The 15824-nt window shown below is 38.4% G+C and overlaps 1 protein-coding gene across 1 annotated transcript in view; it reads right to left on the reverse strand.

Annotated features, from left to right (window-relative positions):
- Window positions 1-13030: 13030 nt before the first annotated feature.
- KIF11 (kinesin family member 11) overlaps window positions 13031-15824 on the reverse strand; it is a 44144-nt gene continuing 41350 nt past the window's right edge. The window contains exon 22 of the mRNA XM_077779827.1: window positions 13031-13967. Within this exon, the coding sequence (XP_077635953.1) occupies window positions 13836-13967 (132 nt within the window). The 3' untranslated portion in view covers window positions 13031-13835. The remainder of the gene's footprint in view (window positions 13968-15824) is intronic.

Here is a 15824-nt window from a genome sequence, read left to right on the forward strand (position 1 = left end):
TATTTATACATTCATCCATTGATGGACACTTAAGTTGTTTCCATTTCTTGGCTATTGTAAATAATGCTTCTAGGAACATCATGAGGGCACAAACATCTTTTTGAGTTATCTTTGTTGTCTTTGGTTATATGCCAGAAGTAGAATTGCTGGATCATATCATAGTTCTATTTTAAATTTTTTGAGGATCCTTCATATTGTTTTCCATAGTGCCTGCACCAATTTACAGTCCCACCAACAGTGCACAAGGGTTCCCTTTTCTCCATATTTATACGAGCATTTGTCGTCTCTTTTTATGATGGTCATTCTAACAGGCACGAGGTGGTGTCTCATTGTGGTTTTAATTTGCATTCTCCTAATGACTAATGATGTTGAGCATCTTCTCACATACTGGGTTTTTTTTTTTTTTAAGTTTATTTATTTTGAAAGAGAGAGAGGAGGGGAGAGGGGTAGAGAGAGAGGGAGAGAACCTCAAGCAGGCTACACACTGTCAAAGCAGAGCTGGATTCAGGGCTTGAACTAATGATCTGCAAGATCAGGACCTGAGCTGAAATCAAGAGTCAGACACTTAATGGGCCCCTAGGTGACTCAGTCAGTTAAGTGTCTGACTTCAGCTCAGGTGATGATCTCATGGTTTGTGGGCTCGAGCCCCGTGTTGAGGTCTGTGCTGACAGCTCAGAGCCTGGAGCCTGCTTCAGATTCTGTCTCCCTCTCTTTCTGCCCCTCCCCTGCTCACACTCTGTCTCTCTCTCTCTCAAAAGTAAATAAACATTTAAAAAAAAATTTTTTTAAAACAGACACGTAACCAACTAAGCCATCCAGGCACCCTTCATGCACTGTTATCTTTTCATGTATCTTTTTCATAGAAATGTCTGTTCAGGATCTTTGCTCATTTTTAAAGTGGGTTGTTTGTTTTTTATTGAATTTATGAATTCCTTATATGTTTTTTATATTAACCCTAATCAGATATATGATTTGCAAACCTATTTTTCCCATTCTGCAGGTTGTGCTTTCACTTTGTTGATGATTTACTTTGACTTTAGTTTGATGTAGTCCCACTTGTTATTTATTTTGTTTCTTTGCAAACACTTTGCTATGTGAAAGAAGCCAGACACAAACATCCCTGATGAACATACATGGAAAAATCCTCAACAAAATACCAGCAAACCAAATTCAACAATACATTTAAAAAATCACTCACAATTAAGTGCAATTTATTACAATATATTGCAAGCATGGTTCAGTATTCACAAACCAATCAACAGGATACATCACATCAAAAAGAAAAAGGATAAGAATCATATAATCATTTCAATAGATGTAGAAAAAGCATTTGACAAAGAACAACATCCATTCATGATACAAACCCTCAACAAAGTAGGCTTAGAGGGAACATACCTCAACATGATAAAAAAAACTTACATGAAAAACCCACAGCTAATATCATCCTCAATGGGGAAAAGCTGAGAGCATTTCCCCTAAGATCAGGAACGAGACAAGGATGTTCACTCTCACCACTTTTATTCAACGTAGTAATGGAAGTCCTAGTCACAGCAATCAAACAAAAAGAAATAAAAGGAATCTAAATTGGTAAGGAAGAAGTAAATATTTCACTATCTGCAGATGACATGATAACAATATAGACAACCCAAAGATTTCGCCCAAAAACTGCTAGAATTGATAAACGAATTTTGCAGGATACAAAATCAACATACAGAAATTGGTTGCATTTCTATACATCAATCATGAAGCAACAGAAAGAGAAATTAAGAAAATCCCAGAAGGCCTGGCTGGCTCAGTTGGTGGATACAGCTCTTAATTTTGGGGTTGTGGGTTCAAGACCCATGTTGTGTGTAGAGATTGCTTAAAAATAAAACCTTAAAAAAAGAGAAAGAAAAAAGAAAATGCTCCCGTTTACAGTTGCACCAAAAATATGACACCTCAAAATAAACCTACCCAAAAGGTGAAAGACCTGTATTCTGAAAACTATAAAACACTGATGAAAGAAATTGAAAAGGACACAAAGAAAAGGAAAGACATCCCATGCTCATGGACTGGAAGAGCAAATATTGTTAAAATGTCTATACTACCTGAAGCAATCTACACATTTAATGCAATCCCTATCAAAATGCCACTAGCATTTTTCAGAGACCTAGAATAAACAATTTTAAAATCTGTATGGAACCACAAAAGACCCCAAATAGCCAAAGCAATTTTCAAAAAGAAGAACAAAACTGGAGATATCACAATCTCAGATTTCAAGATATACTACCAAGCTACGGTAATTAAAAAAAAAAAAAGTATGGTACTGGCACAAAATTAGACACATATATCATTAGAACAGAACAGGAAACCCAGAAATAAACCCACAACTATATGGTCAATTAGTCCTCAATGAAGCAGGAAAGAATAGTCGATGGGAAAAAGATAGTCTCCTCAACAAATGGTATTGGGTAAACTGGACAGCAACATGCAAAAGAAAAAAACTAGATTACTTTCTTACACTATATATGAAAATAGATTCAAAATGGATTAAAGACCTAAATGTAAGACCTAAAATCATAAAAATCCTAGAGGAGAACACAATCAGTAACTTTCTTTGACATCAGCTGTAGCAACTTCTTTCTAGATATGTCTCCAGAAGCAAGGGATACAAAACCAAAAATAAACTATTGGGACTACAGAAGCTTCTGTACAGCAAAGGAAACAACAAAACTAAAAGGCAACTTATAGAATGGGGGAAGATTTTTTTTTAATGTTTATTTATTTTGAGAGTGCACACAGTGTGTGAGAGCAGGAGGGGGGCAGAGAGGAGAGAGAGAGGGAATCCCAAGCAGGCTCTGCCCTGTCAGCACAGAGCCTGACATGGGGCTCCATCTCACATGAGATCATGATCTGAGCTGAGATCAAGAGTCAGAGACTTAACAGACTGGGCCACCCAGGCACCCCTCAGACATGATTCTTTTTTTTTTCCTTTTTTTAAAGTTAATTTGTTTATTTTGAGAGAGAAAGAGAGACAGAGTGAGTGTAGGAGGGGCAGAGAGAGAGAGAGAGACAGAGAGAGAATCCTGAGCAGCTCCACACCATCAGCTCGGAGCCCAGTGTCAGGCTCAAACTGATGAACCAGAGATTATGATCTGAGCTGAAGTTGGACACTTAACCAACTGAGCCACCCAGGTGCTCCACCACCCAGATATGATTCTTAAAGAAGAATTTTCTGTGATTCAAATAAAGCCTTGCTATTGGATAAGCAATGGTAATGTATACAAGTACTATTTTTTTTTAACATTTATTCATTTTTTGAGAGACAGACACAGAGTGCTAGTGGGGGAGGGGCAGAGAGAAGGAGGGAGGGGCAGAGAGAGAGGGAGACACAGAATCCAAAGCAGGCTCCAGGCTCTGATTTCACAGCATAGAGCCTGACGCAGGGCTTGAACTCAGAAACTATGAGATCATGGCCTGAACCGAAGTCGGATGCTTAACTGACTGAGCCACCTAGGTACGCCACAGGTACTATTTTTTTTTTTAAGTTTATTTATTTGAGTAGGGGGCAGAGAGAGAGGAAAGAGAATCCCAAGCAGGCTTTGGGCTGTCAGCAGCGATGAATTTCACATGGTGCTTGATCTCATGAGCTGTGAGATCATGACCTGAGCCCAAATCAAGAGTCAGATGCTTAACTAAGTCACCCAGGTGCCCAATAATTGCACTGTTATTTCAAGTTCCATATATTACAAATATTTCAATTATAGTTTAATTATCCAATATTTTATTTTAAAATAAGTCATAGGTACTTCTTACATAAAGGATAGGAAATAGGCCTATTATTTGTCTTTACCAAAAATTCAGGAAAATATTATTAGGCTTATTGATTCTATTCCCATTGATAAAAAGAAAACTCAGAGTGATTCTAAAAGGGTAGCTTGATTTTGTTTTCACTATCCTAGTTTTGAGTTATCCATCCAAGTGATATATAATTCAGTGAAAAAATAACAAAAGCCATTTAAAATAACATTTTTAATAGAATATCTATGAAGTTTTTTTGCCAGTTTCTCTTCTTTCTCTTTCTCTTTGAGAGAAAGATCTGCTACTGATGTTCCTGCTGACCAAAAGTCACTTACTTCATCAGATAATATGCCAAGCAAGGTATGGCAACAGGTTTTAAATTTCCTTCAAAACAAAAGCTTTTGAATATGGGGGTCAGATTAAACCTAAGGAGATACCAGATTAAATTCTTATTTCCCTTGGTCTCTTCAAGTTCACATTGGGGAAGTATCTTGCTACCAGAAAGACTAGGAAAGACTTTTGGCTGGCAAGGGGCAAAAAGAAATGGTAAGTAAACATATAATAATATTGTTTAAAAAGAGTAGAATAGGAACAAAATAGGCACACATTTGGAAAGGAAATCTCTCTTGAACTCAGTTCCACTATTTCTGATAAGTTAGACAATGTTAATGTGAGATTACACTGATTCTGTTTCCGCCTAGAACTGGAAAGCTCTAGAAGGAAAAATGAGATAAACTCCACAACTTCAGCTTTTTCTTGAGCACGTCAAAGAGCTAAGGCCTCAAGGTAGCCAAGGAATCTCAGGAAAGACAGGTCTTCCCAAGGAGAGACAGGGATGAGCAGTAGCTGACCTGTGGTAGAGCCTGTGAGGAAGAGACACCAAATACCATGTAAATAGGTAAGAAGAATTCAGCTAAAATTTTTAACAAATTGCCAAAGGCTTAATATGAGCTAACAAGAAAGTATAGAATCCCTAGGAAGTGCAGACAGTGGGAATTTGCACCCACAAGCAGGCTCATCACAGACTTTACCAGGTGCTCGAGAGAGACTGGAGCCTGGGCAGACCAGAGACAGTCTGCATCCATGATGCAGGGTTGGAAAGGGAGCAGCTTTCACTACAAGAGAAGCATGGAGCCCTGTCCAGAGCCTTTTTCCTTATAGACAGAAGCCACAGGGAGAAGGGCAGCACCCTCGTGGCTCCTAGGGAACAGGTAAAAGACCACCGTGATTGAGATATGGGTGAAAACAAACACACAAACAGAAAACATCTGCTCCTAGGGGCGGGGCATGGTACTCTTCCCTGCAAAGAAAGGGCCAAAGTTATGGGCAGAGTTTGGTGACCCCAGGGACAGATGGGATCACTGAGAAAGCCCAGCTCCCCCAAGACATGGGACATAGAGCCTGCTTAGAAGTTAAGGCTGGACCTGCCCCAAAAACTCTCCTCAACCTCCACCCCAAGGCCAGCAAACCCAAAGAATCAAGGCATAGCATCCTTCCCAAGACAGAAGGGCAAACACGTGCTTGGAGACCCTTCCATGGCTCAGGCACACAGGGAAGGCTGAAAGAGGAGGACAGAGCAGAGATATTGAGAGAAGCCCTCCAGTATGAGAAGCTCCCCGCCCCTCATTACAAGTACTGAGAGCCAAAGTTCTAGAGAAAATTCTGATGGCAGCCAGAGAAAGAATACATTAAATCCAGAAAAGCAGATAGGAATTGCCTACCAGCCTTCTCGTGAGAAATTGCAAACCAGAAGATAACAGAATGACATCTTTAAAGCTCTGAAAGAAAATAACTGTCAACTCAGAAATCTACACCCAATGAAAGATCTTTCAAAAATGACAAAACAGAATTATTTAGAAAACAAAAACTGACAGAATTCATCACCAGCAGTCCTGTACTATTATAAGAAATGTTCAAGGAATTTCTTTAACCAAGAGGAATATATGCGGCATTGTAAACAAAGAAAAGGATTTGCAAAAACAAATGAAGGTTTCTGGAAATGGTTAAAATGAAAATAGGAAGATATTCTTTCTCTTATTTTTTACCTAAAAAATAAATGATTTTCATTTAAAAAAATATAGTAGTAATGTGTTGTGGTTCTATTGCAAATATAAAAATAAAATGAAAACAACCACTGAAAAGATGAGAAATAATTAGAAGTTTGCTGTTGTTTGGTTCTTAAACTATACATGTATCAGTATAATTTTTTGAAGGTAAACTGATTAATTCAAGATGTATATTGCAACAACTTTGGACAACAACTAAACAGAAGTTTTAATGGCAATAAAATGGAATCATAACATTTAATTAATTCTAAAAGAGGGAGGAAAAAGGAACAAGAACAAAGAAAACAAAACGACCAGCAAGATTATATATTTAAGACCAATAATAAAATTAAATGTAAGCAGTCTAAGCTAATTAAAAGACAGATTGTCAAGGGCACCTGTGTGGCTCATTTGGTGGAGTATCAGACTCTTGATTTAGGCTCAAGTCATGATCCCAGGGTCATGGGATCGAGCCCTGCATCAGGCTCCACACTTTCTTAAGGTGGAAGATCACTAACTCAGGCACAATGTTAACAGTGGTTGCTGCTTATTTTCAACAGATGCCCCTAGGAAAAAGGCTATTCACTGAGCAAGGTCAGAGTCAGGTCAAATAAAGACAAGTCCTGTGAATAGGGGGTTTCCAGAGAATTGCCAGATAGGTCAAATAATGACAGTTACCTGAGAATGGTGTTTTCAGGGAGCTTCAAACCTATTTTATGCTAGGCTACTGGTTTTCACTATGATTGTGGGACTATTGGTTTTCAAGGCTAATAAGAGTGATGAGAATAGGTCAAGTTAAAATCCCACAAAGCTCATCATTCTAACCAAAATAGAGCCTTTAAAAAAATGCTCCTTGGATTATTTCAAGCCTTTGGTTAATTACAAGAATTCCAAAGAATTTTATCTCAACAAAGTTTCTCAGTGTCTCATTGCTTTTATGGAGGACTGTTTTCAGAGGTCCTTACTCCACCATTCCCGCTGACTTTATCTCATTCATTACTTTGAAGGTATCATTCCATTGTCTGCTTCCTTTCTTTCTATGGCAAAGTCAGCTGTCAGCCTAATTGCTTTTCCTAGTAATGTCTTTTTTTCTCTAGGTACCTATAAGATTTTTTCTTTTTTCTTAAATTAAAAAAAATTTTAATGTTTTATTTATTTCTGATATATAGAGACAGTGTGAGCAGGGGAGGGTCCGAGAGAGGGAGACACAGAATCTGAAGCAGGCTCCAGGCTCTGAGCTGTCAGCACAGAGCCCAACGCGGGACTCGAATCTGAGATCATGACCTGAGCCGAAGTCGGACGCTTAACCGACTGAGCCATGCAGGCGCCCCAGATTTTTTCTTTATTGTTGGCCTTTAGCTGTTGGACTATGGTGTATCTAGGGGTGACTTTATATTCACCCTGCTTGAGATTTACAGAGCTGAGTCATTCTCTCTTCTTCCTTTGGATGCTCTAATTACAGGTACATTAGACCTTTTTACCATACCGTTTCTTTCGTTTCTGTCCTTTTGTCTTGCTGTGCCTAGTTTAACTATTTTCTTCTAACCTATCATCCACTTTTTAAAAACTCCCTTTACGGGCACCTGGGTGGCTCAGTTGGTTAGGCATCTGACTCTTGGTTTCAGCTCAGGTCATGATCTCACCATTCATGAGTTCTAGCCCGGCACTGGGCTTCTATTGGCAATGCAGAGCCTACTTGGGATTCTTTCTCTCTCCTCTCTCTGCCCCTCCCTTACTCACTTGTGCATGTGCACTCTGTCTCTCGCTCGATCACTCTCTCTCTCAAAATAAACTTAACACACACACACACACAAACAGGGGCGCCTGGGTGGCTTATTTGGTTAAGCTTCCAACTTTGGCTCAGGTCATGATCTCATGGTTCACAAGTTCAAGCCCCGCATCGGGCTGTCTGCTGACAGCTGAGCCGGGAGGCTGCTTTGGATTCTGTGTCTCCCTCTCTCTCTGCCCCTCCCCCACTCATCTTGTCTCTCCCTCAGAAATAATCATTAAAAAAATTAAAACTCAGCAATCAAAAAGAATGAAATCTTGCCATTTGCAACTATGTGGATGGAACTGGAGGGTATATGCTAAGTGAAATTAGAGAAAGACAAATATCATATGGCTTCACTCATAAGAGGAATTTAAGATACAAAACAGATGAACATAAGGGAAGGGAAGCAAAAACAATATAAAAACAAGAAGGGGGGCAAAACATAAAAGACTGTTAAATATAGAGAACAAACAGAGGGTTGCTGGAGGGGTTGTGGGAGGGGGAGGGGCTAAATGGGTAAGGGGCATTAAGGACTCTCCTCCTGAAATCATTGTTGCACTGTATGCTAACTAACTTGGATGTAAATTAAACAATAAATTAAAAATTAAGTAAAAATAAGTACATAAATGTATCGTAAAACCAAAAAATTAAAATTAAATTATAACATTTAAGAACTTTTTTTCCTATCTGCTAATTAATTTTACCTACTACTTTACATAGTAATGTCACTATGATTCAATTACCTCTTCTATTTTGAATAGATTTTTAGGTCAAAATCACATACAATGAATCATTTTAAGACTTATTGTTCTCATTTCTTAATGTATACAAATATTGTATAATTGTTATTTTCCTGAAACTGTTATATGCCAATTATGCTTCATTAAAAAATAAGACTTTTTTAATAAAGTACATAACTCAGTTGCATTTAGTATGTCCACAATATTACACAACCATCAATCACATCTATCTAGTTCCGATATATTTCCAATATCCCAAAAGAAATCTCCACACTTATCAGTCACTCCCATTTCCCCTCTCAATCAGCCTTGGCAATCACCAGTATGTTTCTATGAATCTACCTATTCTGGATATTTTGTATAAAAGGAATCATAATCATACAACATATGAACTTCTTCATCTGACTTCTGTCACTATATTTTCAAGGTTCATTCACACAGTATCATGTACCAGTATTTTATTCGTTTCTATAGCTAAGTCATAATCCATTGTATGCATATACTACATTTTGTTTCTCCATTCATATGTTGATGGACAAATGGGTTGTTTACAGCATTTGGCTATTGTGACAGTGCTGCTGTGAACATTTGTGTACAAGTATTTTGAGTGGATGATTTTTTAATTTTCTCTTGGATAGATACCTAGAAGTGGAATTATGGATCATACGGTAATTTTATGTTTAACTTTTATAAGTACCACCAAATTGGTAATTTTGTTTAACTTTTATAGGTACCACCAAATTCTTTTTCTACGGTGACTCAACCATTTTACATTCCCACTAGCAATGTACGAGGGTTCCCATTGAACATCTTCACCCATACTTATTTTTTGTTTTCACTATAGTTATCCTTATGGATATAATGGGGCGCCCGGGTGGCTTAGTCGGTTAAGCGTCCGACTTTCGCTCAGGTCATGATCTCGCGATTCATGGGTTCGAGCCCCGCGTCGGGCTCTGTGCTGACTGCCAGCTCAGGGCCTGGAGCCTGTTTCAGAGTCTGTGACTCCCTCTCTCTCTGACCCTCCCCTGCTCACGCTGTCTCTCTCTCTCTCTCCTAGAAATAAATAAAACATTAAATAAAAATATTTTAGTTATCCTTATGGATGTAAAGTGGTATCTCACTGTGGTTTGATTTGCATTTCCTTGAAGACGACATACACTTTTATGCTTTCAAGATTCTGTATTCAGCTTTAGACAGTTTGAATATATAATGTCTCTTGCTGTGAATCTCTTTGAGTTTCTCCCATTAGGATTTGTTGAGCTTCCTGGATGTACAGATTCAAGTGTTGTAACAAATTTGAGTTTTCGGCCCTTATTTCTTCAAATAATTCTGCCCATTCTTCTCCTCTCCTTCTGGTACTCCCTTTTTGCAAACGTTGGCATGATTCGTTGCACTCCACAGGTCTCTTAAGCTTTATTTATCTTTTCCTTCATTCTTTTTTCTTTCTGCATTTTGGGTTAGACAAATTTCAATTAACCTACGTTCAAGTTCACTGGTTCATCCTACTGCCTCTTCACATCTGTTGGAATCCTAGTGTTTTGTGTATGTGTGTTTTCAGTTCAGTCTTAATACTTTTCTGCTCAAAATTTGTGTGGCTCTTTTTTAATTTCTTTGCTGATATTTTCTATTTGTTGAGACATTGTCCTCCTGAATTCCTTTAGTTCCTGAGCTTTTTTTGAGACAGTTCATTTAAAGTCCAATGTTTGTACTTCGTAAGGGATGGTTTATATTCATTTCTTCTGTAAGTGGGCCATATTTTGTTTCTTTGCATACTTCTTAGCCTTTTGTTAAAATTTTTAGTATTATAATGTAGTTCTCTGGAAATGAGATTCTTCGTGCCTCAGGGTTTTTTTGTTTGTTTCCTGCTGTGGCCTTAACTGTTTGTTACTTACCTATTTTTTAATATTAAGTATCAATTCTTTGACTTATGTGGTCTCTAAGGTCTTTTTCTTGCATTCAGCTAATAAGCTGACAGATTTCTTTGAATGCCAATAACCAAAAAATAAATAAAACAAGAAGTTAAAAAAAAAAAAAAAGAGGGGCACCTGGCTCTGTGGATTAAGCATCCAACTTCGGCTCAGGTCATGATCTCGCAGTTTGAGCCCCACGTCGGGCTCTGTGCTGACAGCTTAGAACCTGGAACTTCCTTCAGATTCTGTGTCTCCCTTTTTGTCTGCCCCTCCCATGCTCATGGTCTGTCCATCTCTCAATAATAAATAAAAATGTTTTTTAAAAAAGGAAAAGAAAAATAAATCCTCCAACTCTACAGATTTAACTGTGTTGGAGCACACCTTCACTGCTTTGTGAGGCCATTTAAAATCTGCCTTAGCTGGGGCGCCTGGGTGGCTTAGTCGGTTAAGCGTCCGACTTTCACTCAGGTCATGATCTCGTGGTTCGTGGGTTCGGGCCCCGCGTCGGGCTCTGTGCTGCCAGCTCAGAGCCTGGAGCCTGTTTCAGTCTGTGACTCCCTCTCTCTCTGACTCTCCCCTGCTCACGCTGTCTCTCTCTCAATCTCTCCTAGAAATAAATAAAACATTAAATAAAATAAAATAAAATCTGCCTTAGCTTTCACTATCTGCTCATGCTGAGCCTAGACAGCAGCCAGTGTGAAAGCTTGGGGGCTTCTAAACATGTCAGTTGGCCTGGACACAAGTGGCTTCCTCAATTCCCCAGTCAGTATACATGGTCTTTGAATGGCCTAATTTCCCTAAGAAACTCTCTCCTTTTTTTCCTTCTCAGACTTTAGGCACTCTTTTATTTACCTCAGCTGTCATTTTTTGCCCCAGGTAGCAGCAGGGTGTTCATTGGCCTTATGATCTTTTTGAGAAATGCCTGCCACTTTTCTACCCTGAGTTGTGAGTTAGAGGAAACAAAGGCAAGTGCCTTGCTTCAGTCCTTCAGATTGCCCCAGACAGAATAGTGCTTTGAGAGTAAGGGATCCGCTGCTCCCTCAGAACCAGTGAACAGAGTCCCTACTCAGAGAATGTGGGTTTGCCATCTGTCATCAAGACCACCATGGAGCAGGGAAGGGGAATGGAGCAAGAGAAGTAAACAACAAAAAGATTTCCTAGTTTTTAGTTTGCTTTTTCTTGATTCAGCATTTGCTTTGTTGCTATAATCCTAGTTCTGACAAAGTTGTTTCTGAATGATTTTGCCTTGAAGCTCCCTACTCTGTTTTTGTTGTTGGTTATTTTTTTTTTTTTTAGTGCTTGATATTGTTTATGAAAAACTGTAAAGCGATTTAAGGCTTGGGATGTTAAAATTCTCTGGTGACTTGGGTGCACATAGCTAGTTCAGTCAGTGGAGCATGTGACTCCTGATCTTAGGGGTTGAGTTCGAGCCCTATGTTGGTTGTGGAGCCTACTTAAAAATTTTTTTTAAATTCTCCATGATTAGAGCACCTGGGTGGCTCAGTCGGTTAAGCGTCCGACTTTGGCTCAGGTTATGATCTCACAGTTTGTGGGTTCTAGCTCCACGTCGGGCTCTGTGCTGACAGCCCAGAGCCTGGAGCCTGCTTCAGATTCTGTCTCCGTCTTTTTTGCCCCTCCCCTGCTTGCACTCTCTCTCTCTCTCAAATTTTATTTTAAAAAAAAAATTCTCCAGTGACTTATTTTTGCTTGTCAGTTGCATTAGCATTCCTAAGTAACTTTAAAATGTCAGGGAATGGATGACTTAAAGCTGCACTTCAGGCCCTGTGAGGGACAGTCTGTTTTTCATTAACCTTATGCTAAGGTGTGATCCCTCAGAGTGCAACTGAAAGCCTGGGAGGTTTACCAAGGCGCTTCTTCCTTGGTGGTACCTGTGTGGAAGTATATGTTTGGAATTTTAGAACTTGCTGAACTCTGTAAATAGGCCCTCTGTAAATATAATACATATTAGCTATTACTCTATTTTCAAAGTTCTCTGGGTTATAGGCAAGAGAGTAAGTGTGGAAAAGACACAGCACAAATTGGAGCCAACAATTTGTTTGACAAGTAGAAATGAATGCCTTCTTCATCTTACCATCAACGGAAGGAGTAAGGTGAAAGAAATAAGTAAGGAAATAATAGGGCAAGCAAGTTAATGTAGAAATCAAATTTATTGATAGATTTACTGAGGGCAAATTATTTTATTAGATATTATCCATAGTGTATGTTGACATCTGATTTTGCAGAGAAATTGTATCATTATTTTTATTAAGATAACTGACACTGCTGAAGGTAAATTTAGTTCTGTTTGTTTTTTTTTTAATATTTTTTTTTTTTTAATTTTTATTTTTTGAGAGACAGAGACAGAGCGCAAGCAGAGGAGTCGGGGAGAGAGAAGGAGATACAGAATCCGAAGCAGGCTCCAAACTCTGAGCTGACAGCACAGAGCTCGACATGGGGCTTGAACTCATGAACTGCGCGATTATGAACTGAGCCAAAGTTGGACGCTTAACTGACTGAGCCACCCGGGAGCTCCTAAATTTAGTTCTTTGAAGTAGCACATTTTCTGATCTCCAACAGGGCTTGGCTTTACTTAGCTATCACAGTCAAATCTCCTTAAAGTTATACACTTAACTTGATGTGGGCACCAAATGTTTCCTTTGCATATATTCCTTCTAAGTGTGTTTGTTCTTCATGCTGAAAAATCTCAACTTCCAGAAATTTGCCTGCTAGATCAAAATTGTCAGGACCCATCTACAGGTTAAGATTTCAATAAAGAAAAAAATATACATATACATATTTTATTATATACAAAGGATAAAGTTTCCTCAGGTAAACAAGAGGATAGAAATTATCATCATAATTATTAGCTTCAGAAAGCCCTTTTAAATCACTGAGAACTCTGCACAAAATGAAGGCCACACAGCCATTAATCAGAGTTCCTGGTAGTTCTCCCATAAGAGTGATCGATATTATGGAGAAGCTGGCTTTTTACAAACTCTGTGGGGGCTAATGTGTGAATGCCTCATAAAGAAAGGAGTGCTTCTACATCTGGGGGGAAGCAGACTAAAAATATTAAAAAAAGGAATACTTCCAGGGTTATGTTTATTGCGACAGTAATTTTAGGCAGAACCACAGAAAAGTATTAAAGACTTCTAGATAAAATTCAGGCTATCTCATAATAAGAATGAATACCATTTTGTAGCTCTACAAATGAAAAAGGAGAAAGTGAGCTGAGAATGCAGACTGGAAAAGTCTAGGGAAGGAAGCAAGCAGATAAGTTCAAGCCTAGAAGAACTATACAACTTTTATATATGTGCTGCCTAGTAATATACCAGAAAGGGCTATTTTATATCAAAAGCTAAAAATTACATATTTACTGAATGCAAGTCTCAAATAAAACCCATAGTAATATACAGTGAACTATAGGGATGACAGAAAAATGGGCAGACATATTAAATTCAACTAAATTTACAGTATTGCCTTGATATTTTCCATTCGTTTTTCATCTATACATAAGGCTCAAGTTCTGGAGTTATAGGTTTTATTTTTCATTTTTCTTAAAAATAAAAATTACCAATCCTCAAGTTAACTAAAGATTTATCTGGGCTCGTAGAGGTAACCTGCTCCGTGTAACAGAATGCTCTGCAGTTTCTTCCACTTTAGACCTCTCCACTGAATTAATGACCCTGTTTTCTTTGTCTTTTCCATGTGATTTTTTATGCTGTGGATATAAGGGAAGAAATTAAGTCAATAAAGTAACATTTTACTTTATGTATTACAGTTATATGTTAATACAATATATATTAGCTACACTATTTTCAAAGTTCTCTGGGTTATAGGCAAGATATTAAGTGTGGAAAAGACTCAGCACCAATTGGAGCCAACAATTTGGCAAGTAGAAGTGAATGCCTTCTTTATCTTACCAGCAATGAAGGAGTGAGATGAAAGAAATATTAATTTTCTGCATAATTTTGCAAGACAAAATTATAGACTTTACTGTAGGGCAGTGGTTCTCATCAGGGAGCAATTTTACACCTCAGAGGACATTTGGTAATAACTGGAGACATTTGTGGTTGTTAAGACTGAAAGGTGCCATTGGCTTCTAGTGGGTAGAAGCCACGGATGCTGCGAAACATCCTGTAATAATAAGACAGTCCACCACGACAAAGGATTATCCAGCTCAAAATGTCAACAGAGCTGCTACGTAAAATCCTGCTGTAGGAAAATAAAGATATGATATCATGCAAAAAAGGCAATTCTATTTTAAGCAGAGAATCTGGTATATGGCTACCTCGAGGTATTTTTTTTAGCTGTATTTTACCTTTTAAACTTATTTCATATTTCTCACTTGGGAATTTTATTTCATTGGAATTCTCATATACTTGCCCATAGAGAGCTTTAAGAGACTAATGACATTCACTGCAGGCCCAGTCATCCATGCTGAGTCGAATCATAAATCAACTTTAGAATTTCAAACCCAGAGAATTTCCCCACATGAGACTGCTATCAGGGAAAAAATAATTTCCATACTTCAGCTGAAGGTCCAAAATCCAATCCCAAATCTTTTCTTGTACTATTGGGACTTCCCTGCCATAGCTGAACCACTGAGTTCGCCTTCAAATTGCCATAAACGGTAGTAAATGAAAGGATTTCCAACCAGGGATTAAGTAGTCACTAAGGTTTTCTTTTCTTAACTTTCCTTCTTTCCTTAACTTTATAAGATAGAAGAGAGGGCTAAAAAATGGAACGAAATATATTTAGAGTTCTCTAATAGTAAAGCAAAAGGTAGGAAGGATTTGGGGATAAAATTACCTTGAGGCAGACATAATGGAATTGAACAGAATCTAAGCTAGAAGTTTTAACCAGCTTAAATGGGGGAAGGAGAATTTTTAGACCCTGGTAGGAAGACCCCAGCAAGTCTATTAGATACAAGCACATACAGTTATGAGAAGCAGCATTTCAACTGTAAAGTGTAGACGTCAATGTGTTACATGGGAAAATCCCTCCTTTACAGACTGTGTCTGGGCTCGTGTCTTCCAAACAAGGGAGAGGTGCTGGGCAATTCATAGTGCCATGCTCCCAACAGTGTTGAAAAGGGGTTAGGAAAGGTCCCAGGATTTAAATGCACAAGATCAAGGCTGGTGAGGCGCTTAGGAAACATGGGAATCCTTAACAAGAGAAAAGCGTCAGGCAGGAGAACTAAAATAACCTGAGAGGCCTTCAATCAGTCTTTTAAACCTCTTTGCCTTCAGAGTCTGAGTATGGGCCCCAGAGATAGGCCCCAGGATGTCCATGTCAAAGGTAGAAAGAAGAGAGAAATGACTGCTCTTTGTATCCATCAGAGAATGTAGGAAGTGAAAGAGGATGAATATAATAGCTAAAGAGTACTATCTGTGGAAGGAGATGAAGTCAAACTTTGCCTTTATTTATCCGATAGAAAACCCCTGACCAATTATCAGCTTTGTGTAAATAATTTAAATCAGAAAACTTAACAACCTATCCCAAAGGAATGAGAAAATATTTTCTGGTTTCACCCACCAAGAGTAATGAATGCCTTCCTTCACACTGTATACCCACT

The sequence above is a fragment of the Crocuta crocuta genome, unplaced genomic scaffold (assembly GCF_008692635.1).
Source record: "Crocuta crocuta isolate KB4526 unplaced genomic scaffold, BGI_CrCroc_1.0 scaffold170, whole genome shotgun sequence".
Classification (NCBI taxonomy): domain Eukaryota; kingdom Metazoa; phylum Chordata; class Mammalia; order Carnivora; family Hyaenidae; genus Crocuta; species Crocuta crocuta.